Genomic DNA, 26582 nt, shown 5'->3' with positions numbered 1-26582 from the left:
TGCAAAATATTTGAGAAGTTAAATTCTGCATCCCATCTGTCCCATCTCTTTGCTGTTTTCATCAAATGCTTGTTTCTGTTTTCTTAAGCTCAAAGTATTCTTAAATGATTTGGGAGAAAAAGGTGAGATTTTGAGTGTTCTTCTTGAAGACAGAGATGTTTAAAAATAAAACAGATTGGGAATATGCAGTGCAACACATTTGTAGATTAAGAAAGGAAAAATAAATTCTGCAAAACAATCCTCTCTTGAAACAATGAGACTAAAAATACTTGTAGAATTCTGAGAAGATACGTGGTAGTTGTGTACTGTAAGTCACCTGCCTGTATGAGGATCTATATACTGTGATCCACATATTTCAAAATATTGCAAAGTAGCCCTCTTGATTTGCTAGCATATGTGATAGTATTTTTTTTAATATTGAGTCTACAATAGGAAAAAGGATGAACTTGAAAGAACTAACCTTTTCTGATTGACAGTAATAGATAGCTCTTTGGTGTTGTCTGTTAATTAACATGGTCTCTTTTACTTAATTTTCCTAGTGTCTGTCTGTAGCTATAGCCACCTTTTGCTCTCTAAGGCATGGAATTTTATTATAAAATACACACGTACTACATCCTACTCTATCCTCCTTTTTTCACTGTGACAGTTATCTAAATAATAGACATAATAGACTTATTCATGGTAAAATACATATTCTGCCTGCTTATTAATTCTGAATGGCACTTGTTAATTTGCTTTCTTCCAAAAGGGTTTCCCCTCACAAATACATAGCTGTGAATTTGCCTTAGTAGTGTGTTCCCAAGAGCAAAGCGGGCTGCTCTGGCTGATCCCTTCTAGACTCATACTCTAATGGCACTCTGACACCCCCAGCTTCACGTGTGCTTTTCCCACTGCTTAATTTTTATGAAGTATTAGGTTCACTAAAAATAAATGAGAAAAATTTAGTGAGAATTTTAGGCTAAGAATCCTATGAAATAAATAGTAAATGTGACGCCACATAGATGGAGGCAGAAAATTATAGCATTTGTTATACATTAAGCATTTTTCAAATGGAGAAAGAATAGGGGTACTAGGATGTTGTTTCTCACTCTGCTTGTATGTCCAAATGAAGAGGACTGTTTACTTCAATAATACTTGTGTTCCACAATTACATGTGAAAATCAGCTATAGTAGGATACTTAAATTAAAGTACAGTAGGTAAATGGCCAGCTTAGTGCTTCCTGACTGGAACTGTCCTGGACTCAGTGAGAATATGGCTTTGTATTATTTATGCCATTATTTTTCAAGTTACAACCATTTGCCTAATCAACATTTAGTTGTACTTAAACATGTGATAAAATGCAGCCTCATCCAGGGAACAGACAGAGTTCAGTTTTACTTAACTATTTCTTGTTTAATTGAATCATCAAATACAAGCTGTAGATGATAAACACATAATGTTGTCATTTTCTCCATGTAACTTTTTACAAATGATTTGTAGAAAATGACTGTAGCTTAAACATTTTCTTCCAGTGGAAGAACCAGGAATTACTGTAACAATATTCTTTTTCATTATGTTCAGCTGATGAATAGCCTCAGAGAATCATGTCACAGCCAGAACACTGTCAGTGCTTTATAGAAATCTGAGGGGACTGATGTTGGTATTCTATTACACAAAACCATAACTATCAACAACTGGTCATGTGGGGTTTTTGTTGTTGTTTTGTTCTGTTTTGTTCGGGTTTTTGTTTGTTTTGGTGGTGTGTGCTTGTTTGTTTGGGGTGGGTTTTTTTGGTGGAGGGTTTTTTGGGGGTTGTTTTGTTTTTTGTTTTTTTGGTGAGGGGGGGTTGGTGTTTTTTTTTTTTTTTTTTTTTTTTTAACTGGGAGGATAATGAGTCTGATGAGAGAAAAACTTCTTGAATAAAAAGATTCTCACAATTCTAGTTTCAACCTGACAGGACCCACAACCCTACAAACATGTTGTCATTTGAATTCTTTCTCAATAGAAAGATGCAGCTGCTTAGAGTACTGACTATGAAATTATGTATATGAGCATATCTTAAAAGGGGGAATAAAACTGTCTTTCAGTGGAGCAGAATAATTTGATAGTGACACTCCATGCTTGGAAACTGTAAGATGCAATTTTACACTGCTTTGAGTACAAGTACCTTTTGAGCTGTCATGCAGAAATGGTTTCTCTACTTGAAAATGGGGTTTTCCTTTTATCTTTCAGGGATGTGTGGCTGTCACTCTCCATTGCCATCAATACATGGAACTGTGATTGTACTCGGGGCAGGAGACACTGCTTTTGACTGTGCAACATCTGCTCTGCGCTGCGGAGCTCGTCGCGTGTTTGTGGTCTTCAGGAAGGGGTTCACTCATATCAGGGCTGTCCCAGAAGAGGTAAAATTCAATAGTAGCATTTCTGAGGAGGCATCTTAGTTATCTCTGTGTGTGCTATAGGTACTTAACAGACATCTCTAAAGGTTTTGTTTATAAAAATGCTTTTAAATTTATTTTTATTAAAGATATGAGGCTCACTTTGTATGCTCTCTATTTGTGCTATTTTCCACTGTTGTAGCTGTTTCCTGACAAGTCAGAGAGAGTATTTGCAAGCAGGGGATAGAATTTCGTGTAAGTTAGGAAATGAACTAAAATTTTCAATCTTGGAATCAAACAGCCATTGGAGTATTGTAGGTGGCTCTTGAGATCATGGTCAGATCCTAGAATGATACCTTTTTGCTGTTTCAGGAATCTCAGTGATTCTGACATTGCCTTGTGAGGCTTTCTTTCTTTCCTTTCTTTCTGGTAAGAAAATTACTTACAGTGATTTTGGCTTTGAATCACTGCCAATGACTGTAAAGCAGTGTTATTCATCACATATTTCAGTATTCATTTTGATTTTTAGTTTGACTTTGCACTTTGGCATTTATCAGGTCATATGCACATTTTGAAATTGTTCTGCTTCCTCACTTTATATGTCCTACAGGAGGTTTTTTGCAGATTATTTTTTCTTATTTTGGTGGTCTTTTTCTGTTTTCATTTATTTGGTACATTACACTTTTATATACTTGAGAATTGCACACCATCTAATGCATCTTTATCATGAGATTTATGGTAGTTTGGTTGTCTAAGGTGGGAACCTTAGATCTTCCAGAAGGGCAATGGAGCTGCAAAGAAAGTCATAGAGGGTTTCTTGGAGCATGATTTACTTTTGCTGCACTTCAGTCAAGAGTTCTAGACAAAATGAGATTACTGAAGCCATTGCACAGACTCATGTGCTACTTGATATTATCTGAAACAAAATAATTCATAGAAGCCTGGGTGAATTCCTAAAAGTTGTCAATGTTTGTACTCATCCAATCATGCAGCGGGCCTTGAAAACAGTAAAATAAAAGTAGGTTCATTTAGTAATGGTCATGATTCTAGAATCATGTCATACATGGGATATACATATTCAAAAAAGTTGTGTAAATAGAGACAGTCAGATTCTGAAGATAATTGACTTAAGCAGTTTTACCACAGCAGAGATTCAGAAGATCTTAAATCTGGATTGTGACTCAGAAAACTGTTGCTTGTACGTGGTAGTCAGCATTAAATAGAATCTTAAAGTGATAGTAAACACAAATCAGGGCATGGACCAAGTTAATACAAAGCCACTTCTTAAAAGACACAGATACATATATAAGAGAAATTTTTTGCCCTCAAAGAAGTTAAACATATTCAAAGTAATGGAAAAGTAAGAAAATATATTGGAGAAATTTTTGCCTTCAAAATTTACCTACTGCCACTGCTTGACTTGATAGCGTGAGAGGCTCTGAAGCTGACAGTAAGATGACTGTCTGCATACTGGACACAGCTGATTTCTGCTGTAGAAGAATCCATGGTAACATCTTGAGTCAAAAATGTTTTCTGGTTGGTTTGTTTGGAGGTTTTTTTCCGCGAAAATGCAGCACGTTAAAGTTATATATTTTATTGCTTCTGCTCTACAGATGGAACTTGCAAAGGAAGAGAAGTGTGAATTTCTGCCTTTCCTCTCTCCTCGGAAAGTTGTTCTAAAAGGTGGACGAATTGTTGCTATGGAATTTGTTCGAACTGAACAAGACAGCGATGGAAGCTGGAGAGAGGATGAGGATCAGGTTGTCCGTCTGAAAGCCGATGTGGTGATCAGTGCCTTTGGCTCCATTTTAAGTGACAATAAAGGTAACCCTGGCCACTGCAAATACAGATTGTTCTTTTAGCTGCAGCCATATCCTGTCCTTAAACAGTTTTGTGAAATTGATCTTCTGAAGGTTACTGAGCTTCTAACTGCTGGTGCTGTTACAGGAGTTTGTCCTGCAGGTACACCTTTTAGAAAAAGACTTGGGGGGCTGGTAACTAGGCAGTTCTCTGAATATTGCTGTATTGAGCTGGAACACAGCATAGAAGTACAGTTCCTCAGCATGTATTTTTCTTCTCAGTGCAAGTGGCATCTCAAAGAAACTCTTGGGAATTTCTTCTGGTCTCATTAATTAACTCTAGAGAAACTCATTATATTACATCTTTAAGCTGAACTGATCTGATCTCTGAAATATTGGGGTTTTTTTAACCTAGCAAATTAAACAGGCATTGAAGCATTCATTATTCTGGTTCAGCTGGTCTGGGTTTTACTTATTTCTTGTGCATAAATAAGAGAACTGACTTCTCTCTTACATGATATTTCTTAGTTGCTCTTTACAAGGTTTAGTCTTAAAAATTAGCAATTACTTAATTCTGTATTAAAGATACAGAAATTGGCACACTGATGACATTTCAGAGAATGGATGAATTGTCTGCATTTAGCAGAGAGATGAACATGAATACATGTTCATACTCAATTCCCATGTTGAGAACATGGGAATTGAGTAGTGTTTAGACTGTTCTCCTCTGACACTAGGTTAGACTTCAAGAGTTCAGGCACATATATGTAATGTGCCTCAGAAGTTAAAAACACTCACTCAGCAGAAGACACATTGACAAAACGAGGAGGTCTTCAGCTGGGAGATGGTCATCTAGGTTAGGAGGTTCTGAAAGCCTTGGTGAACAATGTGCCTGCCTCTCCAGGGCATGGTCGTGCCAGCCAATTAACCCATGACATATTGTCATGGCCCTTTGAGTATAAATGCTCTCACAGAGGACTTGGCAAATACCTCAGATTGCACAAGACCAGGAAATTTGGTATTCAAAATTTCTTAGCGTAATGTACTTTTGTGAATCTTTGCAATCAAGGAAAATGGTAAATCCTAAGTGATGTAAGCAGTCTCTAAACCTGAATGATGTACTCGGCACTCCCTGCTCAACATCCAGTTGTACAGAATGGTAAACCATCATGCAATCATGAGAAGAGTCTAAACCCTCTCCTACAGTAAAAAGAAGGATCAGCCTGGTATTCTGAGGAACATGTGAAGTGAATGCCAAGAGCAATCCAATCTTGCATGTGCTACTAATGCTTTGGGGTAGTTTCTTGCATCCTAGGCTGTTTTTAGACTACACCCAGCTATTTACAGTGCTCATTACTCAGGGCTGCCTGCTGCTGCCTCCTGCTCTACAGGGCACGGGAGAGAGCAGACTCCCATTCCTCTTGGAGCTGTATTGCTGTGGAAAGACTGCCATTTGTGTGGGTCGTATTTCACAGTTCAGTCTAACCTCCAGGAAGGAAGAAGAATATTTAAGATTTTTTTTTTTTAAGAGATTCATTAACTACTCTGATGATGGTTGATTGACTGAGGATTTTGGCGAATTTTGTTGGTGTTGTTTTTAAAACCCTGTGTTTAGCCTTTTTATAAGAATCTCTAGCCTTTTCTAGAATCTCTAGTAAATCAATATTAACCTATGCAATCAATATATTTTGTTGTGATTCACAGACCCCATGATACAGAAGTGATTCTGTTTTCTCCCGCATTAAAAATTACCTCAATTAAAAGATTGAACTTACTGTGCTGCTTAGCCATAGTACTGTGCCAGTCTTGTATTTCCTAGGGCACATTCACAGTCTAAATTAATTGTTGAGAGGTTTTTAAATAGGAATATAAAATGGGAGGGGAACAGTCATGCAGTGAGCTGATCATGAGAGAAGAGAGTCATTTACTTTGGGGGTGAGCAAAACACCTTAGTTTCACGCTGTATTTTGGGTGAAACTGCTGTTAGAAGAGCAATCAAATAAAAAGGAAAAAATGCAAGTCATTTGTTTTAAATGTTGTGAAAGTGAAAAGAAACTAAGACTTGAGAGCATAAAGTTCTTATTTTGAGCATACCATTTCGGCTGCTTTTAAGTCTTTTTTTTTTAAGCTGTCTTAATGAATGTCAAATTTCCATTTCACCATTGAGCTGGATTACAACCAAAACTCCAGACTACTTCAGTGGACATAACAAAAAGAAATGAAATAGAAAAAAAATAGCACCAAAACATCGTCTTACTGTTTGGTTGTGGTTTTTTGTTCATTTTTCAAAATGAAGTAATCTTCTGTATTCAGGAGATGAAAATATTTGGGTATTCCTCATCAAAAGAGGGAGATGAAAATACTTGAGATGCTCAAAACTGGACAATGCTATGAGCAAACTGATTTGACTTGGAATTGTATCTAACTTTGAAGGGAATGGAATAGGCAACCTCCAGAGGGCCCTTCTCATCTCAATTATTCTGTGACTAGGTGACTCAGGTGCAGGTTGAATAAACATGTTAATTGCTGCTCATACAAAGAGCTCTATCAATTGACCTAATTCGTAAGGCACCTCGGGGAACTGCAAATGCAGTATTGGTATGGGCTAACATAACAGGTTATGTCCTATAAAAGCTGGTTTTACTGATAAAAGAATAAAGAAAACACTGTCAAAACCAGAGAGATTAAAATTAGACTTAGCCCCAGTTCAACAAAGTGTTCAGGGCAGCCTTGATGCTCATGTTGGAAAGTTTTATAAGAAGCCATAAGTGTGTGGGTGACTGAGCAGAAATAGCTCATAGGTTAGAAAGTTTTTTCTAGTCTATTATCCTCAACAAGATGTTTCCTATTCTTGCATGGTAACTATTAAATTTGCAAATGAGATTCCATGTGTTCACAATAGGTATTTAGTCTTTATTGTTTTGTTAAAATAAAATGCTGACTGTGTTTTTAAGCAATAGTTCCACTGGGTATTCATCCTCCTGTTGGGAATCATATAAATGCATAATTTTAAAAAATTGACTCCTAGGTTCATTTTATGATCCTGGAGTTGCTCGTAGATGAAACAGGGTAGTTGCCTTCTAGACTGTTTTAAGAAGGTTACCATTTTACTAAAACCAGTAAAAAACCAGCCCAAAAAATTGTTCAAGTTCAACTACTGCAGATGGAGTAATAAAAATGTTTTGCTTCTTCTTGAAGAAAATTTTTTTTGCAAGTACAAGCTGCTTTATTTTAACTGCTAAGCTTACCAGAGCCTTCAAGCCATCGTAACTGACCCACAAAAATAAAGAGCTATGAGAGGAATTTTGTACTTTCCTTTGGTACTTGCTTTTTTGCTTAGTGTGTTATTTTTGCGGCTTACAGTGTATTAGTGAATTACTGAAATATCTCCTGTCATCATTCCTAATTGCGACTACTCAACATACACAATTGCAGTTCTGGGTGCTCCCTCAGTGTTCAGCCTCTACGTCCTACTTAACACCAGTCCTGTTGGTTTTGAAGTCTGAACTTTGAATAACCCTTTCCTAATCTATTTCCTTCTGATAAGCAAAGGAACATTACTTTTGGACTCAAAAATTTTGTAACAAATGCCCTCGTTCTGATTTATTTTCATGACTTTCCAAGGAGAACCATGGAGAAAGTATGGAAAATAGTGCTCAAAATGCACTACAGAATTCAGTGCATAACCTGACTAAGGACTAAGCCAGGATAGGGGACTGGCAGCCCTAAGTTTAGTTTGACGCTATGTTTAGCAGGCAGCAGTAAAGAGGAAGAATTCCCATATAACCAGAACACTGAATCTTAACACGATAATGTCTTTTATTTTCTTGGAACAGCAAAAAATATTCAAGCAAAATCCAAGTACTGCCTTTGTAAAAAAAATCCCGGAAAGAGTAAGTTATTTGTGAAGAAAATATGTTTTATGAAAATGTTGTTTGTAGCTAGCTATTGCATCATGACTGAAGGACAAAACTTCATTTCATAGTTCCAGGAATCCATCACAACTTTCAGATATTTTGCTTTTACTTTTAGTACAACTGTTGTCTTGCTTGGAAATTGCAGCAGCAAACCCTGGCCTCGCTGCTCCCTAGAAGAGTTCAACAAACAGTAAAGATAACTTTACCAAGTTGTTTATAATTTTATGCTTTAACCCACTCATAGTTAACTTTTATTTCTACAGTTTGAGAAGCATTTACTAGGGAACAATGAAAAAAATTGTAGAGCTCTGACTTCATAAGTGAAAAAAACTTTAGTTTTCCTTTGATCAAATATAGAACTCCAAATGGCACAGAAACCAGGAGTTCTGGAACGTGGAAGGACTGTTGAGTTTCTTCATAGGGTCTTCTCAGACAACTGGGTAACTTTGACCAAGTACTGAGGCCTTGACTATCTAATGAAAGGGTAAAGGGGAGGAAGAGAGGCTCTGATACCCCAGCTGGGAATGCCCTGGCATCTCCCTGCTACCACAGCATCTGCCTCGCACCAACAGGCTTTGAATCACCAGATTTGTAAAAAAAAGTGTTATATAAAACTGAAATTTATATATGTTCAAAAGATTTGTATTGAAGTAGGTAGGAGTTTTTCTGCTGAGTCATTTGGAATAGGATTTTTCTCCACTAATAGGTTTATTGAATGAGTTTGGGTGCAGCAGTTCCACAGTTTGAAATGGTTACCCATTCCCAATATACAAAAGTGGCTTCGTGATGATTTCTAAAGCCCTGTTTACTTAGGGCAGAAATTCTGCACTTTGAGTTGATAGACATCAGACATGTCTGCTTGCTGGTGACAGACAGAAAACAAAGTCAGTAGCAGCTTGCAGCAGGACCCTCTCCCACTGTAACTGGACCCAGCTTTATCCAGTCAAACCACTTTTTAATCCTGTTCAGGACAGTGGTGGGGTAGAGGATGTTGGAAGCATGATTATTTATTTGCTGGGCATTTAGACTGGGCAATGTCAGCAGTTGATCTGTTAGTGCATATGATAGCTGTAGTTATACATTTTAGATTAGGAAAGTTACAGTATATTTGTATTTTTCAGAAGTAATGCTATTATTCTGTAAAGGAATTCTGTAAGATGGATATCAAAAATAACATTAATGAGCTACTAAAGCTAAAATTATAGGAACTTACAAAATTGGTTAAACATAAAAACCATTAAACTGTTTATTGAAGCTTCACAGATATACTGCAGCTAATGAGCATTTCTGCTATTTAAATAAGCCCAAATTGAACACACATTACATAGATGCATAATTAGTCATGGCAGTCACACAGAGACTCACTTTTAAAGCTTTATTTGAGGAATCTTTTCCATTTGATTTGTTTTGTTAATTAAAATATTTTTTCTGTATTCACTTATATTTTAATATTGTTTTTGCAAATGCTATAATTTGCTGCTGTTTCCATTTGCGTTTGTTTGCTCTGTGAATATAGTGAATTTGGAAAATATATTCAGCACTGTCCTTTTGTTTGGTGTTATTTGTGTTAGCATCACTTGATAGCAGTAGAATAATTAAATTGTATGTTGTCTTTCATCCAGAAGGATCTTTTCAAGTGGTATATATCTCACTAGGCTGGGGAGGAGACAGCAGCACAAACACAGGATTGTAGTTTGAATTTTCAAGAGAAAAGATATGTTAATTTTAAACTTTGAAGACTAAAACTGAAAGGGTGAAGGTTTTTGAAGATACTCTTTACCTCTGTCCCAAAGCATGCACCAAACATTAAATATCTGGTTTGCCTCTTGTGTCAAACACCAATTGAGAGAACCAATAGTTCAGGCTCACCTTTGGCTCTTGGGCTCCCTTTCACCCTTGCAGGGGCAGAGAAGGGACTTCCCTTTCTGAAGACAAAAGTTCTCTCCCCTTCTTTGTATCTTGCACCAAGTATCAGATCCAAATCATGAGGATGTTAGGAGCTCTTATATAAAATGCTTTTGAACCATGCCCCTTTCTTAATATAACCTAAATCTTGGAGATTATAAAAAAGAAATAGCAGTTGGATACCATGTCAGCCTTGCCACCAGGGAAATGTTCTTTCTCGATTTTAGAAATACTGATCAGGCAGACAAATCCCCAGAGATGTTTCGGGTGAAGATATGTTGGGCATTCTTCACACTCAAAAAGCTTTTGGTATAATTATGTCCAGACAGCTATTTTAGAACAAAGCAATTCAAAGATATTTGAGAAATATAATAGATACAGGATAACAGAGGTAATACCCTCTTTTTCCTCAAGATGAAGTAAGTAGTCAGAACCTCCAGTTTTACATCATTTCTTTTTAAAACCTACATTTTCGACAGCATGTTGTCCTTGGCCACCTTTACTGTGGTTCAGTCCAATCTCAGACAGAAGTCGTCTATTAAATCCCTACTACCAAATCCTGCAGTACCAAGTTTTCCTCTGTTTTTTTCCAAACATGTCTTTACAAGCCTGTACATATTTAACTTGTGAGAGCTGTCTAGACCACATGCTGAGATGGTACCACTGCATGCAAGAAGTTATTCTATATATGACGAATATAAGATGATCAAAAGTTTTCTTGAAGTACAGACAGTCTGTGGCACAAAGAGAAGTTAATGTATTGATATCTGAATGATTTTTGATAAAACTGCTATCAGCCAACCCTTTCCTTTAAAAAAGCCCACACAAACAGAAAAAGCCCAAACCCAAACAAACCAAACCCCTCATTTTCCAGATGCAAAATGTCTCAGTCTGAAGTTGTATTCCATTTGATCTCTCAGTAATTTAGATATTTTTATTGGAAATAATTTCTTAAGTTTTTGAGTTTGTTGCCACCCAAATGTTATTGTCAACTTAAGCCACATGTATATGCCAGGTGGGAGAGACTGTGCAAGCAATAGGTCTTGTACATAGATTAAATACTTCTGGTAGAAAATCTGCTACAGTCTTTCAGCTTAGAACTGTCTGTTCTGACTCAGGCTTCTGAGCAAGTTGCAAAAAGTTCCTTTGAGTTTGAGTCCTCTGGATATGTTTGTAAATGCTGTGGTTGAGGAGGAGGGCGTAGGTGGGACAAACAGGTGACAATGTTTGTGCCGTGCTTCCTGTTTAATTATTTTACCCTGATTATACACAGCCTCCACTTTGAAATACTCTTCTAATATATGGTTTGGAGGTGAAAGGAGACACAAAGCCTTGGATGAAAATCCCATCACTGTGATGTGTGGGAAAGCTGTGTTTGAAGCTTGCTCTGTACTGAGGTGTGCACTGCGACACTACCACGACTTTGCCCTTTGTATTGGAGAAATCTTCATCTTAAACTGGCAGCTTTCTCTTTTGCATTTGTGACAGTGCAGCTACATCAGTTTAATTGACCTTGGCAATTTGCATCTGCCAGTGGTATGTCCCTGAGGGACACTGCAATTTTAAGCTGCATTTTGTTGAAGAATGTTGGGTTACTGCAGACAAAGCTATATAGCACCCCCTATTTTGATAGATGCCATCAAAATTTGCAAAAAATATTTAATGAAAAGATTATTCTCCTAATGAAGCTACTTGGAAGTGCCTTGTGAATATAGTAATTTAAAAATATTAACAGAATATTTTTCTGTGCATTTATGTGTATTTAATAACATACATACAATGCCATGTAGTATAAAAATATTTCTTTATTTTCACATCTACATGATTTGGAGGACAACAATATTTCGTGTGCAAAATGCCTATATGTGCTCTTTTCTAACAGCATGAAAAATCTTAAGATCACTTCATATGTGCTCTAAAAAAAAGTCAGAAATGGTAGTGAAAAAAATACAAAATATATTGACTACTTGTAACCATTTGTTTTGTCTTTGTAACAATTTTGATTGGGGTTTTGTGGGTTTATTCTTAATATGTGTAACAAGTTTTGAAGTAAGCCTTTCTTCCAGGATGTTCTGGGTTTGAATATTAAGTCAGGATGGCTCTGATTTTAATGATATCTTTCTCAACATTAAATTTTCTTATTGTTATTGGCACATATTTGACAGATTTTAGCAACAGTTTTTTCTTTCTTTTATTAACATATTTGTCATTTATTTAATTACAGTCAGAGAGGCCATGGCACCTATCAAGTTTAACAGATGGGGTCTCCCTGAAGTAGACCCAGAAACTATGCAGACAAGTGAGCCCTGGGTGTTTGCAGGGGGTGACGTTGGTGGCATTGCCAACACCACAGTGGAATCCGTGAACGATGGCAAACAAGCTTCCTGGTACATGCACAGATACATCCAGGTGAGTTCTCCAAAAGGATTTTTGTCTTTCCTGGTTTCATCTGCTTTTAGATACTTCTAAAATAATTTCATTGTGGTTTTGATTAATTATACATAATTTAAGAAATCAATACCTATCTGGTGATTAGAACATTGCATATTCTTTCAGCTTGGGTCATGTATTAGTGTCTGGGTAGATGAACTCAGCTTTCTTAAATTATCTTAACACTAAAATTCAAGCAACATTTTCCTGGCCCCAGCTCTGAATTCCACTCAGGGTGGTAGTGAGCCTCCCTGCACAACAGACACTGCGAGCAGAAGCCCTAATTGGGTAATTGGGGAAAAGGAGTGAGCTCCGTAAGTATTAAAAAGTAAAATCTTCCAGTAGTGCATAAAGTAAAAATTAACTACTGCCAAGGTTGTTACCTGGGGAAGATATTTTTAGTTTACTAACAGTTTCCAGAACGCTCATGTTATCTACACTGGAACCCAGGTTTGCTGTGATGAGACTGATGAACTGGATACAAGAGCTTGACAAAAACTAAACATTGAATGCACAGAGGCAAATAATCCAAGGGAGAATTTACCTGAGAAATGTAAGATGTACAGACTTGAAAACATAGTAACGACATGCCTCCCTTTTTTTCTCCTTGCCTGTTGCTGAATGTGTCCTAATTTTTCTAGCAGAAGAGCACAAAGTCTAGAGGAGACGAAAAGAAACCTCCCAAGACAGAGACACAGCCTGGAGAACCAGCTGACAAAAAGTGTGTTCGTAGTGCAGGGAACTTTTAAGAAACATGATACATGATTCATTCTCCCACATAAAGAGATTTGAACAACTGAAGTTGGGACTGTAACAGCTCAATGTCTTTCTCCCCCATCCATCTGCTCAAAGCCTCTCTGATTGCATGTTTGTGCAATTTCATGCTGTTGGGGTCTGATTTCACTTCCTAAAAATACTTCAACTGAAAGCTTGTTGTTAGTATCTGTGCATATTTTTTCGCACTTGTTCTAAAGCACTGTTTGTGTCCTGCCTTCTATGAAAGACCCTATGAAAATGCTGAGTGTGAAATATCTTTAATCCCTGACCTGCTTGCTTAATTTCTCAATGCACAGTGATTTTGAATAACTGTGCTAGGGGAGAGAAGGTATCTCCTCCTTTTTGTCTCCTTATTCAACCTCTTAGATATATAGGCATCATTTGTAAACCCCTCCTTTATCATGTTGTGTCCTCCTCAAAGCCTTTTTTTTTTTCCTCCTTTGGAATGTATTTAATACTTTGGAAAAAATCTGAATAGTCATGGCGTGAGAATTAGAATTTTAAATCAAGCAGACTTGTGATATTAGAGCATTTCTGTTACCCTTTGCAGGTTTCAAGGCAGCTTATTCAACCTTACAGTCTCACCAGGAAGCTAATGGGAAAGCCTTACAGCAATCTTCACAGGAAAGTTTCCAAATGGCAAGTGTCACCTTTCCAGCTGTTAGATGAATGAATTGCCCAAGGGCATTTATTTGGGTGTGCAGCCCTTGTAAAATCTGGTTGCTGTGGTGCAAAATTCTGTAACCTGGCAATTTGCTTCACCAGTGTTTGGACCTGGTAGGAATTTTAGTGGCTGGAGGAGTTTGTTTTTAAAAAAGTTGTTTAGAGAGGGATAAGAGAAGGATTGTATTGCCCTACTGTTTATAGGGACAAGTGTGTGCCTGCCTTTGTGCTCATGTGTGTGTGCATGAGCAGTTCAGCAGTTCACTCAGTTCACAGCTGAGCTGTGTTATGGAAACTTCCAAAAGCAAATGAAAAAATACACTTACACACCACCTTACTTTCCTCTCTGCTGTGAGATTCTAAAGCAGGCAACCACCCTGTGAACTGAGAGTCTGAATCAAGTACACATTAAATTTTAAATAAATGCATTGATACTGCCTGTGTTTCAGTTAAGGAGTAGGTAGCCATTTCCAAAATCACTGACTATCTCAGCACCAGGATCTATAAGTGATGCAGTCAGTCTTCATCAAAATAAAACTATTCCATAGGATTTCTCAACTAATCCAAGACAATGTCAAAGAGTGTAACTCAAACTGACCGTCCTGACTACTTGCAGAATGCAGTGTTTGAACAGCATGCTGCTTGTATCCCAACCTACTCCAGGCAAAAGGCTAAGCGAACAGATGGGGCTGATATGTGCCCTGAAACTCCAGTCACTGCAAGCTCTGGCACGTGGTCAAGTCAGGCGTGAGATCCAGACTCCAGGACTCTTCAGCAGAAATGCCTTATGTTCAATACTGAGAGTTATTTACAGAAGCTTCTTGGCTGCTCTTATGCTGGAAACTTTCCATCATTAGTTGCCTAAATATCTCCTGCCTCTTAACATATTCCTCCCACTATATGAGGCATAGGTTCATCTCAAAAATTGTTGCCTGCAGCTGTGTCAGGTTAGTTTCCATAAACATGACCGGTCAAAGCCTAACTAAGGATAGCTGTAGTAGAACCTGTTAGGAAATACAGTCAGTGTTCCTAGAACCGTTCCTTGCACGTCTTTAGAGATCCAAACAGAATCAGCCCAATTCATGCAACTTCCTGCTACTCACATTGTCTCACAATTCAGCCTTCTTTTGATATTCCATGAATGAAGTAAAAAATTCAATTGAATAATCTTAGTGAGTTATTTAGTTTGGGGATTGTAAGCCTTCACTTTTCTCCAGCAGTGACTTTATGCTCCTGTGCAGAAGCAATGTAGACTGTTGGTCTCTTCCAGACCTCAGTTACCATTCATTTCTTTTTGATAAGTGGATGGATTTAATTGTATAATAGTTGTATTCAGGGTAACTCACAATTATTGCAGAACTAACTTTTAATTTTCTATGCCTATCTTGAGAGCAAAGACAGTTCCAGTATTTTCTTGTTGGATGGCTGTGCCAATCTTGATGCCTCACTCCTGCTGTATTCATACACTTACCTGTGGGCTATTTTCCCATATATGAAAGTCAAGCTGCCATCTTCTTCTCACTAAAATCCCTCTTTAAAAGTGACTTTTTTTCCTCAATCACAGTAAGTTTTCTTTTGTTTAAATCTATTTTCTTCTTTACTGTAACCTTCCAGTGCAGCAGTTTCTTTTATATTTTTCATAGACTGAAATATCCATGATACATTTAGAGAATAGAGGTCTGAATCCCAACTGTTATAAATTGCACTTCACTAAGACATTATTCAAGATGAATTTTGAGCACATCACGGTGTTATTTTGAACCATGATTGTATATTTTCTATTTCTTCTTTACCTATGCTGTCAGAAAATATATGGGCTTTGTATCTGAAGAGCGTAGTGTTGATTCTTCATCAAGATTGACCATTCTCACATAGTCCTTGAGCATGCATGAATATACATTATTTCATAATCAATACAAGAATTGGGAGGTTCCCAGGAAGCTTGAATTTGAAACCATTAGTTATGATGTCTTTCTTTTCAGGATAACTGCAGGAAAAAAAATGAATGTCCCTTTGTTTAGCTAGAACAGAGTATGAAACACTAGCATGCAGCAATAAAGAACCATTTGCAAAAAAGGTGAATTAAAGGCAGGTTCAGGAAGCCTGGTAATTTAGTTGCTTGCCTCTAAATAAGCAGTATGTCTGTTAGGGAAAGAGAAAGCCAGGAAGGAGCTTAGAAAATCTCTGCCAAAGTGGACAGAGCCCCGAGCAAACCTGACTCTGCTTTGAGCAAGGATGTTGGGTGAGAAAATCCCCAGGTGTCCTTCCAACAACAACCATTCAGAGATTGTATGGAATAATATAAACGTATTTACCACAAAGTTAATTTGTGGATAATTGGAGAGAGGACAGCAGAAGTAAGGGAGAAAATACATGTTTTAGGATCAGACTTTAAAATTTAGAAAGCCAGAGCAGGATGGAAGTATTCAGGAAAACTCTTCCAGGCAGTAGGACTTGTGAAGAAGGCTCTCTGTGAAAAATAACAGTAATACAACCACTTGCTCTCACAGTCTGTCTTTGTTAAAGGCCAGAAAATGCAGTTAGACCATATCACTCTGGTTAGGAATTTTCTCCATCTAAAGAAATTTAATGTCAAAAATTGTATCCTGTGTAAAGCTGAGTTCCTGTCTCTCAGCCCTGCACTGCAGCTCGTGTGCTTTTGCCTTCAGGCCAATCATGGTTAGGGTAAGCTAAACCCACTATTTGCAGCGTGCTGGGGATTTTTCACCATCCTGTTCCAGTCTCCAAAAAATTGTCATGATTGCAACAAGTACCTGCAATATTGTTAGCTCAGCTGGCTGGCATCAAATTAGGAGGAAGAATGAGCCACACTTTTTGTCCTCTACTTCTAAAATCAAGAGAAGAGTTATTATAAATAAGCTCTTGCCTGCAGGCTTTCCTTTCCTATTTGTTTGTGCAATGTCAGAGAAATCCTTCATTATAAAGATGATTTCACTTTTAGGAAGCTATATAACATTTTTGTTTGCCAAAAAATTTGCTTTGTAGAAAACAATGCATCAAGGTTTATAAAGCTTATTTTATAAGCATTGTGCTGAAAGGAAAAAACCAGCAAACAAATAGAGCAAAAAAGGAAGTGATAGGAAGGAGGGAGATAAATCTCCAAAGATGTGTTGCCACTGACTACTGAACCTTCAGTTGTGTCCAGCCTCTGTGTGTTTTTAGATACTTGGTTCATGGCCTTGAAACCTTTCGTATTTCCACCTCTGCTTGGGCCACTTCATCAATAAGAAAACCATTAGGCACATTTTGTGGGACCTGAGTGCACGTGGGTGGAATTCTTTGTGGTTCTGCTCTTTGGAAGGGAAGTAAGGCAGGAAAAAAGGGGCCCCTATATATGGTTTGGTACATGTCCTTAGACTGCTTTGAATGATGGCATGCAGGAGGCTGTTCCTGCATGGGTTATTTCCAGCCATATGCTTCAAAAGTCTTTCACTGCTTTGGTGCTTTTTGCTTGTTGTTGTTTGGTTTGGTTTTTTGTCCTGTACATTTTCTATTTTACCACAGAAAGGTCACTAAGAATCACTTTCAAGCAGTATTCATTTTAGGAGAGAACAACTTTTAAAGATTTAATTGTCCTGCTTGGACAAAGAAGCAGTACAATGGAGCTTCAGCTTCATATTCAGCACTCTCTGCCTATTTCTCTGTAGCAAACTATATTTACAGTTGTACAAGCTATGAGTAGTTCCTGATCAATCCTTAGACTGAAATGTATTCACAGAGAACATTTCAGCAATTCTGAATAGCAAATTATATCAAAGTAGAAAATTTGGTTTATTGCTCACATGTGCCCAAAGTGTGGTGTTGACCAAATGATTGTCCTTAAGGTTTTCTTTGATGTCATTCTTACAGAATGAAAATCAAAGAGTTTTTTGTAAGAGTTCAGTATATCAGTATTGATTTCAGCAGATTTCTCCACTTTCAGATATGTGGGAGACAAAAAGTGCTAGCATTTAAAAAATGCTGTAATTTGAATTGCGTGATTCGAGATTTTCTGGTTTGGCATTGCAAACAACCTTTTACAGTTAAAGTATTAGTTAAGAAAAGCTAAAAAAAAAAAGATGATGAAATCAAACTCAAACTGATAAAGGGACAATACTTTCATTTTTCTCCCCTCTTTTTTTGTTTAGCCAGTTAACAAAAGCTTTTGAGATGTAGAATTGTAGAATACCAGGCTGTTTGTTTTTGAGGAACTCAGATTCTCCTGGTGTAGAAAAACAGCCCTGTGGAGTATGACATGGGGAAAGCAGTGAGCACTCAGGAAGAAGAAATGGGGTATATTTGGCTTTTTATAAAGTGTAACTTCATCAGCCTCCAGATGGGAGAGGTTGTGATACTGAAGCGAGTTTGGTCCCAAGCATTAGGGATCTTTAGAAACTGGCTTTTCTCAAAATGCCCACCATTAGCAACCCATTCAGGTTTGCATCATTTAGGCTAGGGCAGTTTCACTACACTCAGTGCTTTTAAGCCATCAGAAATTCTGGCCCCAAAATGTATCCTGTTTGTCTGAAGATTCAAAGATTTGGGGTCAGAATAGTATGAGGGGAATCCACACAATCCCAAAACCAAACAGGCATGAACTCTCAGATTTTAAACCAGCCTAGGAAACAAAAGGCACCAAAATAGACAAAAAACTCCTCATACTGTTACTAGTTTTCAGAGGTAAAAAAATGATTAAATAAGTTCCTTAAAAAAAAATCCAATATTCCAAAAGGCAGTAATTCCTGAGGGGTTGAGGTTGTTACTCTGCTGCAGATCTTCTCCAAACTTCAAGTACTGGTTCTTTTTGTCCTGCTGAAAAAATTCTTTTTAAAGCTGGGAGAAACTGCTGTACTCTTAGCTGTTACTTATTAGAGTGTAGAGGCTTCTCTGTGTTGGAAGTTCCTGCTTTATTTCATTGTGATTTTATTGAGTCAACCATTTAAGTGAACAAAGATTTAAATTCTGCCCACCACAGCCTGATTGAGATGCTGTTCAGTATCAATACTTGGAAAAAGCTTTTCTCTCTACAGTTTTTATATTATTAGGTGCCAGTTATACATTGAATGCTTTTCATTGACTCTTCGGAGGAAAGACTTTGTTTTCAAATGAAAACAAAAGTGACTGTGATGGCACAGCCATAATGTGTCTGATGTTTTTGATGGCAAACTAACTTTTTTCAGTCTTCAAGTATATTCATACTACTACAATTAAATATTAGTTTTGCATAGGTATGCCATTGTGTAGGCTATACGAAATCTTTCAAAGTGGGGCAAAAAGGTTCAGAGGTTTGGAATACATGGAGTTAGGGCTGAATGATCCTCCCCACATGATGCTTTCCCTCATTTTTCACAATTTCATATACTTTCTGTAGATTGGCACCTGAGAACTAGAAAGGGTCTGTCTGCATACCCTGGGCTTTTTCAATCTCATTGTTACTGACTGCTGTAGGGAACAGAGGTGGCTCTGCAGAAAGGCTGAACAAACCTTTGGACTGAACTAGGCTTATCAGCACAGGATGTAAAATAACTGTTTCTTCTTTATTTTTGTTACTGTCATTCAGTTATTTCCAGCATAGCATCGTATTTCAGCATGAAGACTGGGCTGAAGATGTTACATAGGTGAATGTTTGCATGTTTTGCTGATTTGCAAGTCTGAACACAAAATAGAATGCTTAAACTTTGGATTATTAGTTATTAATTATTCTCTTATCAGGATTAATAATAAATTGTATAAAAATAGATCAGAAAAAAAAGTTCTGTGGTTTAGTGTTGCTTTGTTTGTTTGTTTTTTTACAGTCCTTATATGGTGTTCCAGTTTCTACAGTTCCAGAACTACCTCTCTTCTACACTCCTATAGATTTAGTGGATATCAGTGTAGAAATGGCTGGACTGAAGTTCCCAAATCCTTTTGGCCTTGCCAGTGCAACCCCTGCTACTAGTTCTTCAATGATTCGAAGAGCATTCGAAGCTGGATGGGGCTTTGCTGTCACTAAAACATTCTCCCTGGATAAGGTGAAGAAATATTTTAATGTGTACTTTGCATGTAAATGTATCTTTGTATAATTGAGAAATCTGAATCTTTGGGGAATGGCTCTGTTATATCCAACTAGCATAAAGATAGCAGGGAATGTTATGATGCATTGTATAGTTCAACTAGTCTGTGACCTTTCCACAGTGCAGTGACACAATTTCTGGTTCTGTATGTTGTTACATTCTTCCCTTTTATTGCCCCTACTTTTAATATTAGCCAACTATTAAGTGAAAAAATTCTTCTTTTAAAATACTGCAGTGAAAATATTTTCTGTGAAGAATCAGAATATGAAGGGAATGAGTAACAGCTTTGTCACATAACTCATGGAAGGTGGATTCTGTGCCACAGGCTACCAAGATCAGCCATTGATCTGGAGGTGCAGCTGCAATGTGATAATGTGGCTGCAAGGAGGCTGGGTGTGGAGGCTGAGTGGAAGGGAAGGATGGAGGCAACATAAAACCAAGCCTATGGGGAGAAGAGCACAGTGAATTCAACCTTCAGTAACATGTAGTGGAGGAGGAAGGAGCTAGAATTAAGTCTTGAAGGCTATGGCTCAGTGTGGTACCTTTAAGAAAGCATTTTGTGCAGTTTTAAGAGCATAATTGCTTGTTTGAATTCGGGAGAATTGGGACTTCTTGTTGCTACATTCAAAATGGTGAAGTGAGACTGACAAGAAGTTTAGACAGTGAAAGAAAATAACAGCTCTGATAAACAGATAACAGAGAAAAAAAACGGGTTTTGGGCTCAGATATAGATACGGTTTGACTTGTGGAGAGAGGAAGAAAAGGAAAGGTAAATCCTTGAACATAGGCCTGAATAACAGTGTGAGTGATAGCAACATAGTGACAACCAATAACAAACAGTAGTGTGGACTGAAGAAAGCTTTTAAATTTAATTTGGATACAAGGACCTTTTATTCTTGGTGCAGAGGGGTACATGCAAGGGTACTGATGAATGGAGCAGAAGAGAAAAGGTGGATTTGTTTCTCCACCAGCTTTCTATGGGTAAGTAGCATATGTGAGTTAACTATAGTGGGTGCCCCTCTAGTATGAGGAAGGTCTAAGGAGAAAACGCTGTATTGCTACAGAATACTGCAAAATATGTCAGGCTGGATAGTGGTGTCACTTACACCTGAAGTAGCCCTGAGGAAGTGTTTGTGTGGATTGCAGCGGAGATTCCAATCTACTTCACAGGGCTTCTCATTAAAACACTTTTTAGGACACAAGTGTCGTTCAAGTATGTTTACAACTGACGTACATGTATAACATGCCATCAGCTGTAATTATTCAGTGCCTAGGCTACAGGCAACTCATAGCAAGTACTGAGTCTCTATTTTTTTATCATTTTTATTGCTGGTATGCTGGCAGTCCTGCCAGACTGCATGTTGATTACTGTGCATGTTGAGAGCTAAACAGACACAGGCTGAGTTCCAGCTTGGGTGGGAGTTAAAGAGGAAAGACATGCATGTTGTAGGAAGTGATGTTGGTGCTATACTAAGCAGCAGACTCTGAGTCATTTCTGAAATGGCGACTGCAAAGTGTTCCACTGGATGCCATGCTCTTGAGGTGTGACTCAGAGGAAAATCTTTCAAGTTTTTTTTTTTAAGTATTTGTTGCAATAAGATATTGCAGGTATTATTTAAGTTATAAGTTCAGAAAAGTTAAGTTAATAAGTTCAGAAAAAAGCTATCTAGTGAATTCTAGTTCAGCTATTGTTATTTCTGCTTAAGCTTCCTTCTAATATTCAGCAGGAAACAGTACTCTGCCTAAACTCTTGAATCACGTTGTGTCTAGTGGAACTGTATCCCACCCAAGTGCTGCCTAGTTTTTATATTATTGTATTCTTCCTAGTACTGCGCTTCCCACAGCTGTATTTGTGGCATGATTTGAGATGCTTGGCCAAGAGGTTCTACAGAAGTGAAATTGCTTTTATTTATCGGAGTAATATGGTACTTAATACTTCAAAAATAACTATTTCAAATGGGAAGAAAAGCTCAGTAAGGTACAGCAGTTCTTATGTGAACTGAGTGTTACAGAAAGACTGCTCTTGTTGACTTAATGCTAGAACAAATTGTTGGTAGAGAATTTGAAATGTAAGTTGCCATAATGTGCTAACTTTTTTTAAACTTAGCTTCTGATTATGTAGACATAAATCTTGGGCAGTTTTCAGCAGGGAGCACAATGCTCTCTTGGGCTGTGGTTCCAAAGGTGGGGATTGCAGACTGAGCTGTCCTGCCCAGCTGGTCAAAGCAAGCTACACAGCAGGATCAAGAGTGAAGATTTCCTGATCTAAGCCTTCGGAGTTGGTGGGAGGAGGAGCAGCTCCCCAGTTAGTACAGTTGCCACGAGTGGAAGAGCTTCTGCGGAGGGAGAGAGCTTGCTAGACAGCTTTTGGCAGCTGAAGCTTTTCCATTTCAGCCTTGATTGTATGTGGTGCAAGTAGGATTCTGTGTTCTTTCCTCATCTCCTCGTTTTATCTCTCCTGGTAAGGCTTTACTGATAGTCTTCCCTCTGATTTGCCAAGCCTGTGTGGCCATGGGGAACTTAGCAGCAGCAGCAGAAATTCTCCCTTTTCCAGAACCAGTGACTGAATTTGCTGCTGTGTTCAGACACTGAGAGGGGAAACCAGTGAGTTTCCTGTTTGCCATGGGCATCCCTTGGCACTTCAGCAAAAGTGACTGATGCAGGCTAAATATGAGTGACATATAGGTTGTGAAAAGCATATACAGTCCAATCACAAATTTCCATACATTAACTACAGTGTGATGGAATAAGGTCAGAGAGAAAAGCATGATAAATCTTGGAAGAAGGGGATCCAAGGACAGAGATAAAAAGGACTCAGGCTGGAGAGCTATGATTCTTGTAAGACAAAGGATTTATTTCATATGAGCTACTTCTCCTTTTCTCTCTTTCATCATCTAGCACAGAAAGCTCTTGTAAAACACAAGGCCAGGGATCCCTGCAGCCCATGAGAGGCCCTTGTACAGAGGAGCTGTTGGGTAACAGTGCTGGAATTCAGCCTCTGGACCGTGATTTACTCCCCTAGCCTCTCTAATCCTCATGTGTCATGGCCTCACCTTGAAAGCTTCACACGCTGCCCAGAGGGAGTTAGCACAGAGCACAGCTTCGTGCTGTGCTCGCTCCCTTTTTCAACACCCACATACCTTGCTTATAATTGTCTTCTTGACAACCTTTGTAGCATTTTCTCTTTGTAAGGTGAGCATTTCAACTGTGAGTGATTCAGCAAAGTTTGTTCTTGCACACTGCTGTACTACTGTTGAAACCTACAAAAAAGGTAACATAAGGAATAGCTGAAATTCCTTCAGGGTATTTATACTTCGAAATATACTGCGCTCTACATACTTCAGAAGGTGCTGGATATTATGGTGTAGAGCAAACATTAATCATAGGGGACTGTACCTGTATGTGTCTGTCAGGGAGATAGTGACTTGTAGAATTTTATTTACTAAATTAAACATCTGTGCACAGCTGCTTAAGTATCAACTGGATTTAATTTCTTCCAGAAAAGGGAATAACTACTTTTGAAATGGACAATCGCTAAGACAAATGGTAGCAGAATAGAAGTGTCCCTTCACACACCTTTTTCCACATTCATGTCTTCCCCTTTTGACTGCAGGATCAATAGCTCATTGCTCTGTTGGTTCAAATATTATTTCTGTCTTGTTCAGATAACTGTATGTAGCAATATTATTTGTAAATTCTGTTTGCAAGGTATTGAATGGAAATGGGGGAGCTGCATATCATAGTCCAAAATAAATGGATTCCAATTATTACCTCTTTTAGAGCTTAGATGAACAGAAAACTACACTCAGAATGACAGATACTGCATTAATTAGACACATAACTGTGAGTGGGAGGGCTTTAGGAGAAGTGTTATACTGAGCTGGTTTATTCACTAAGAATTTATTAGTGAGTATTGTTTAGAACACAAAATTTGCAATAAAACCCGTAATCAGAAAGTTTGTGTAACCATAGTATCAAAATAAGTCAACAGTTATATGAGGTGTGTGCATCCCTATGCCATATTCACTACCAAGTGAGGAATTTATAGCAGAAGTTAGGGTTTTGTCAGCTGAATTCAGGCTTTGTTGTTCTCTCACTGCGTTGTACGGGCTGTTTAGAAAGATGAAAAAACAACTGGGTTAGCAGAAATGTTTGCTTTGATTTTTAGATGCTTCCTTCACTTCTAAAATTTAATTCTGATTAATCAGATACATCTGTCTTTATTTTGTTGTGACATGCATTGATTTGTGATGCTGTCGCTTTCAATAATGCAGAAACAGTTGCCTTTATTATGAGAACCAGCAGAAATCAACATGCAGACTAACTTCATTTTTAATCTTTAATTTTTTTTCATTACATATGGAGCAAGTTGCGTGGATGATTTTAAAAACAAAGCTACAATTAAAACTAGATTAAATTTTATCTAAACCATAGAGGAGGAAACTTTCTAGCTGTAATATGTTTATGCAGTTTACAGATGTAGAGTTTGCAATACATTTTCAGAATAATTTCTAAATAAAACTGCTGGCAGAGAATTAATTAATTTGCCCAGTATATATTGCATTTCTATGTGCTGTTATTACAATATACATATTCAGGCTCCAGCTAGTTCTCTCTCTGTACATTTGCCCCTCGCTTCATAATTTAAGGTGGTAAAAAAATCATGGTACAATGATGCATTGTTTTCCATAACATTAGTATTTCACAGAAGTGAATCTGTATTACAAAATGTATATTTTTGTATGATATTACAGCGTAGTAATTTAGATTAAACTAGTTATAATTTATGGTGCCAAGCCAAAAAGCTATTTAAGATGCATTAAAATGCAGAACCATGACATTTGAAATTCTGATGTTCTTAATATGACAAAGGTTATTCTATGGAGTTTTGCTATAATATGAAATATTAATATTTCACAATACAGTTTTGATGAAGTACAATTTGCCTAGCTTGCATATGATAAAGAAATTAAATGCTTACCAAGGGAGTTCAGTGAGAATTAGAGCCCCGCCTGAACATCTGCTTGAAATGTTATTATCCTGTCCTACTGACAGCATCGCTCCCTCATTGTTTTTCAAGATTGACAGCTGAATATTGTACTGATTTCTGCAGCAAATATGTCTAGGTGAACTTTGTTTGGTTTTTAGGAATTTAGAACATGCTTTTGATTTCCATCCTATAATTTTTTTTTATACTCTTGACATTTGTAGATGCCAGATTGAGGTCTAGTATGCTGTAGCAAAGATAGACCATTGACTTGCAACGAAATGCCAGTTGATATCTCAGTAAACAGAAATATTACTATTCTTTATTGTGTGGTCTGTATGAAAGCTGTATGGGCTTTCTTTGGGGAGACAAATGATCAGATTGTTAATGTCAAATATAAAAGAGGCTGTTTGCCTTTCTACTAAACAGAGCTGGACAACTTTTATTAACTACATTTTTTGAACAGATAAATGAGCATTTTATGGGATTCCTTAGCACATGACACTCTTAAGTTAAATTATTTTCTTGTCTTGCAAGTTTTAAAATTATTATTATTGGTTTTAGTATTCTTAGGAGTTCTTTATGTCCTTCATTTTGTTCAATATTTCAGAAAGAATTTTAATAAGAAATACCATCTTTATTGTTTTGTAATTTTTGTAGTTTTAGATCAGTGCATAAAATCAGCAAAGTTTAACAAGAGACGTTAAAGTCTATGCTAGGAAAATGCTGTAGAATGTAATTATTATCTTCTAAAATGGTGTAGTTATACCATTTTGTTTTTAAACAGAAAATACGTTATTTAGCTACAAAAAAGGAAGAAATAATTCTGTGAATCTGAGTAGCAGGGAAACAGACTTTTCCCCTTTTTCCCTGAGAAAAAGTATTTCTCTGATGTGTTCAACTTAAGGACCAGATCTCATCTCTCTACTTAGTTTCACCCTATCTTTGACCCAGTTTAAAGAAGGCTGCAGACTTCTTTGTATGCAAATAACATCAAAAGCTTCAAAATTGCTCTCTGAGGAACTGGAAAGGACTGCGTTTAAGCATTTTTTTTCCTCAGTCCATACACCTGGTGATGTAGGGGTTTGTCATTTCTTCACCCTGGAAGAGTTCATCTGGAGAGACGTAGCACAGCTCCCAGGACTGAGAGCTTTAACAAAGTCATTACTGATAAGCCAAGGCCCTTCCTACCACAGCTGAAGTCTGCTCCAGGTAGATGCCCACCTTAAATTGATGCATGTGTGCATCTTGACACCACTGACTTTGCAAGTGAGGCACTTTGGACCATTTCAAAATCTGGTTTTGCCATCAATAATTCTGGTTATTTTGGCCAATTACTATTTAGAATGCTGAAGATAACAAACTACATTTTTAAAGCAAGAGTTTAACAATAATCTGTAAAAAGTTTCTCTCTCTTTCTCTTTGTGATTGTATTTACTACTTTGGAAATGAAGAGCTTCTTACAAGTTCGTGATAAAAAATTAAACCTCTGGGGAAATGCCTAGTCCCACTCTTCCTGTAGCATTAAATATCACAGAAATGCTGCACTTCTTCTGCAGTGGGAGTCTCTTTTCTGCACGGAGTCTCTCATGGAGAAGTCTGTTATCTCGAGGCGTGGAGCACAATGTGACAATTCATCAGTGGAAGACAGAGGGATCTGTCATGCAGGGGTGTTGCACATTGAGTCAGTAAA

The 26582-nt window shown here is 37.5% G+C and overlaps 1 protein-coding gene across 1 annotated transcript in view; it reads left to right on the top strand.

Moving 5' to 3' along the window:
• The window catches only part of DPYD (dihydropyrimidine dehydrogenase), a 334900-nt gene that overhangs the window by 152851 nt on the left and 155467 nt on the right, over nucleotides 1–26582 (top strand). The window contains exons 10-13 of the mRNA XM_063407573.1: nucleotides 2213–2382; nucleotides 3972–4182; nucleotides 12204–12388; nucleotides 19645–19860. Coding sequence (XP_063263643.1) covers nucleotides 2213–2382; nucleotides 3972–4182; nucleotides 12204–12388; nucleotides 19645–19860 — 782 coding nt within the window. The remainder of the gene's footprint in view (nucleotides 1–2212; nucleotides 2383–3971; nucleotides 4183–12203; nucleotides 12389–19644; nucleotides 19861–26582) is intronic.

This window comes from Prinia subflava, chromosome 10 (genome assembly GCF_021018805.1).
Source record: "Prinia subflava isolate CZ2003 ecotype Zambia chromosome 10, Cam_Psub_1.2, whole genome shotgun sequence".
Classification (NCBI taxonomy): domain Eukaryota; kingdom Metazoa; phylum Chordata; class Aves; order Passeriformes; family Cisticolidae; genus Prinia; species Prinia subflava.
The sequence above is the reverse complement of the archived record's forward strand: the minus strand, read 5'-3'. Positions and strand labels throughout refer to the sequence as shown.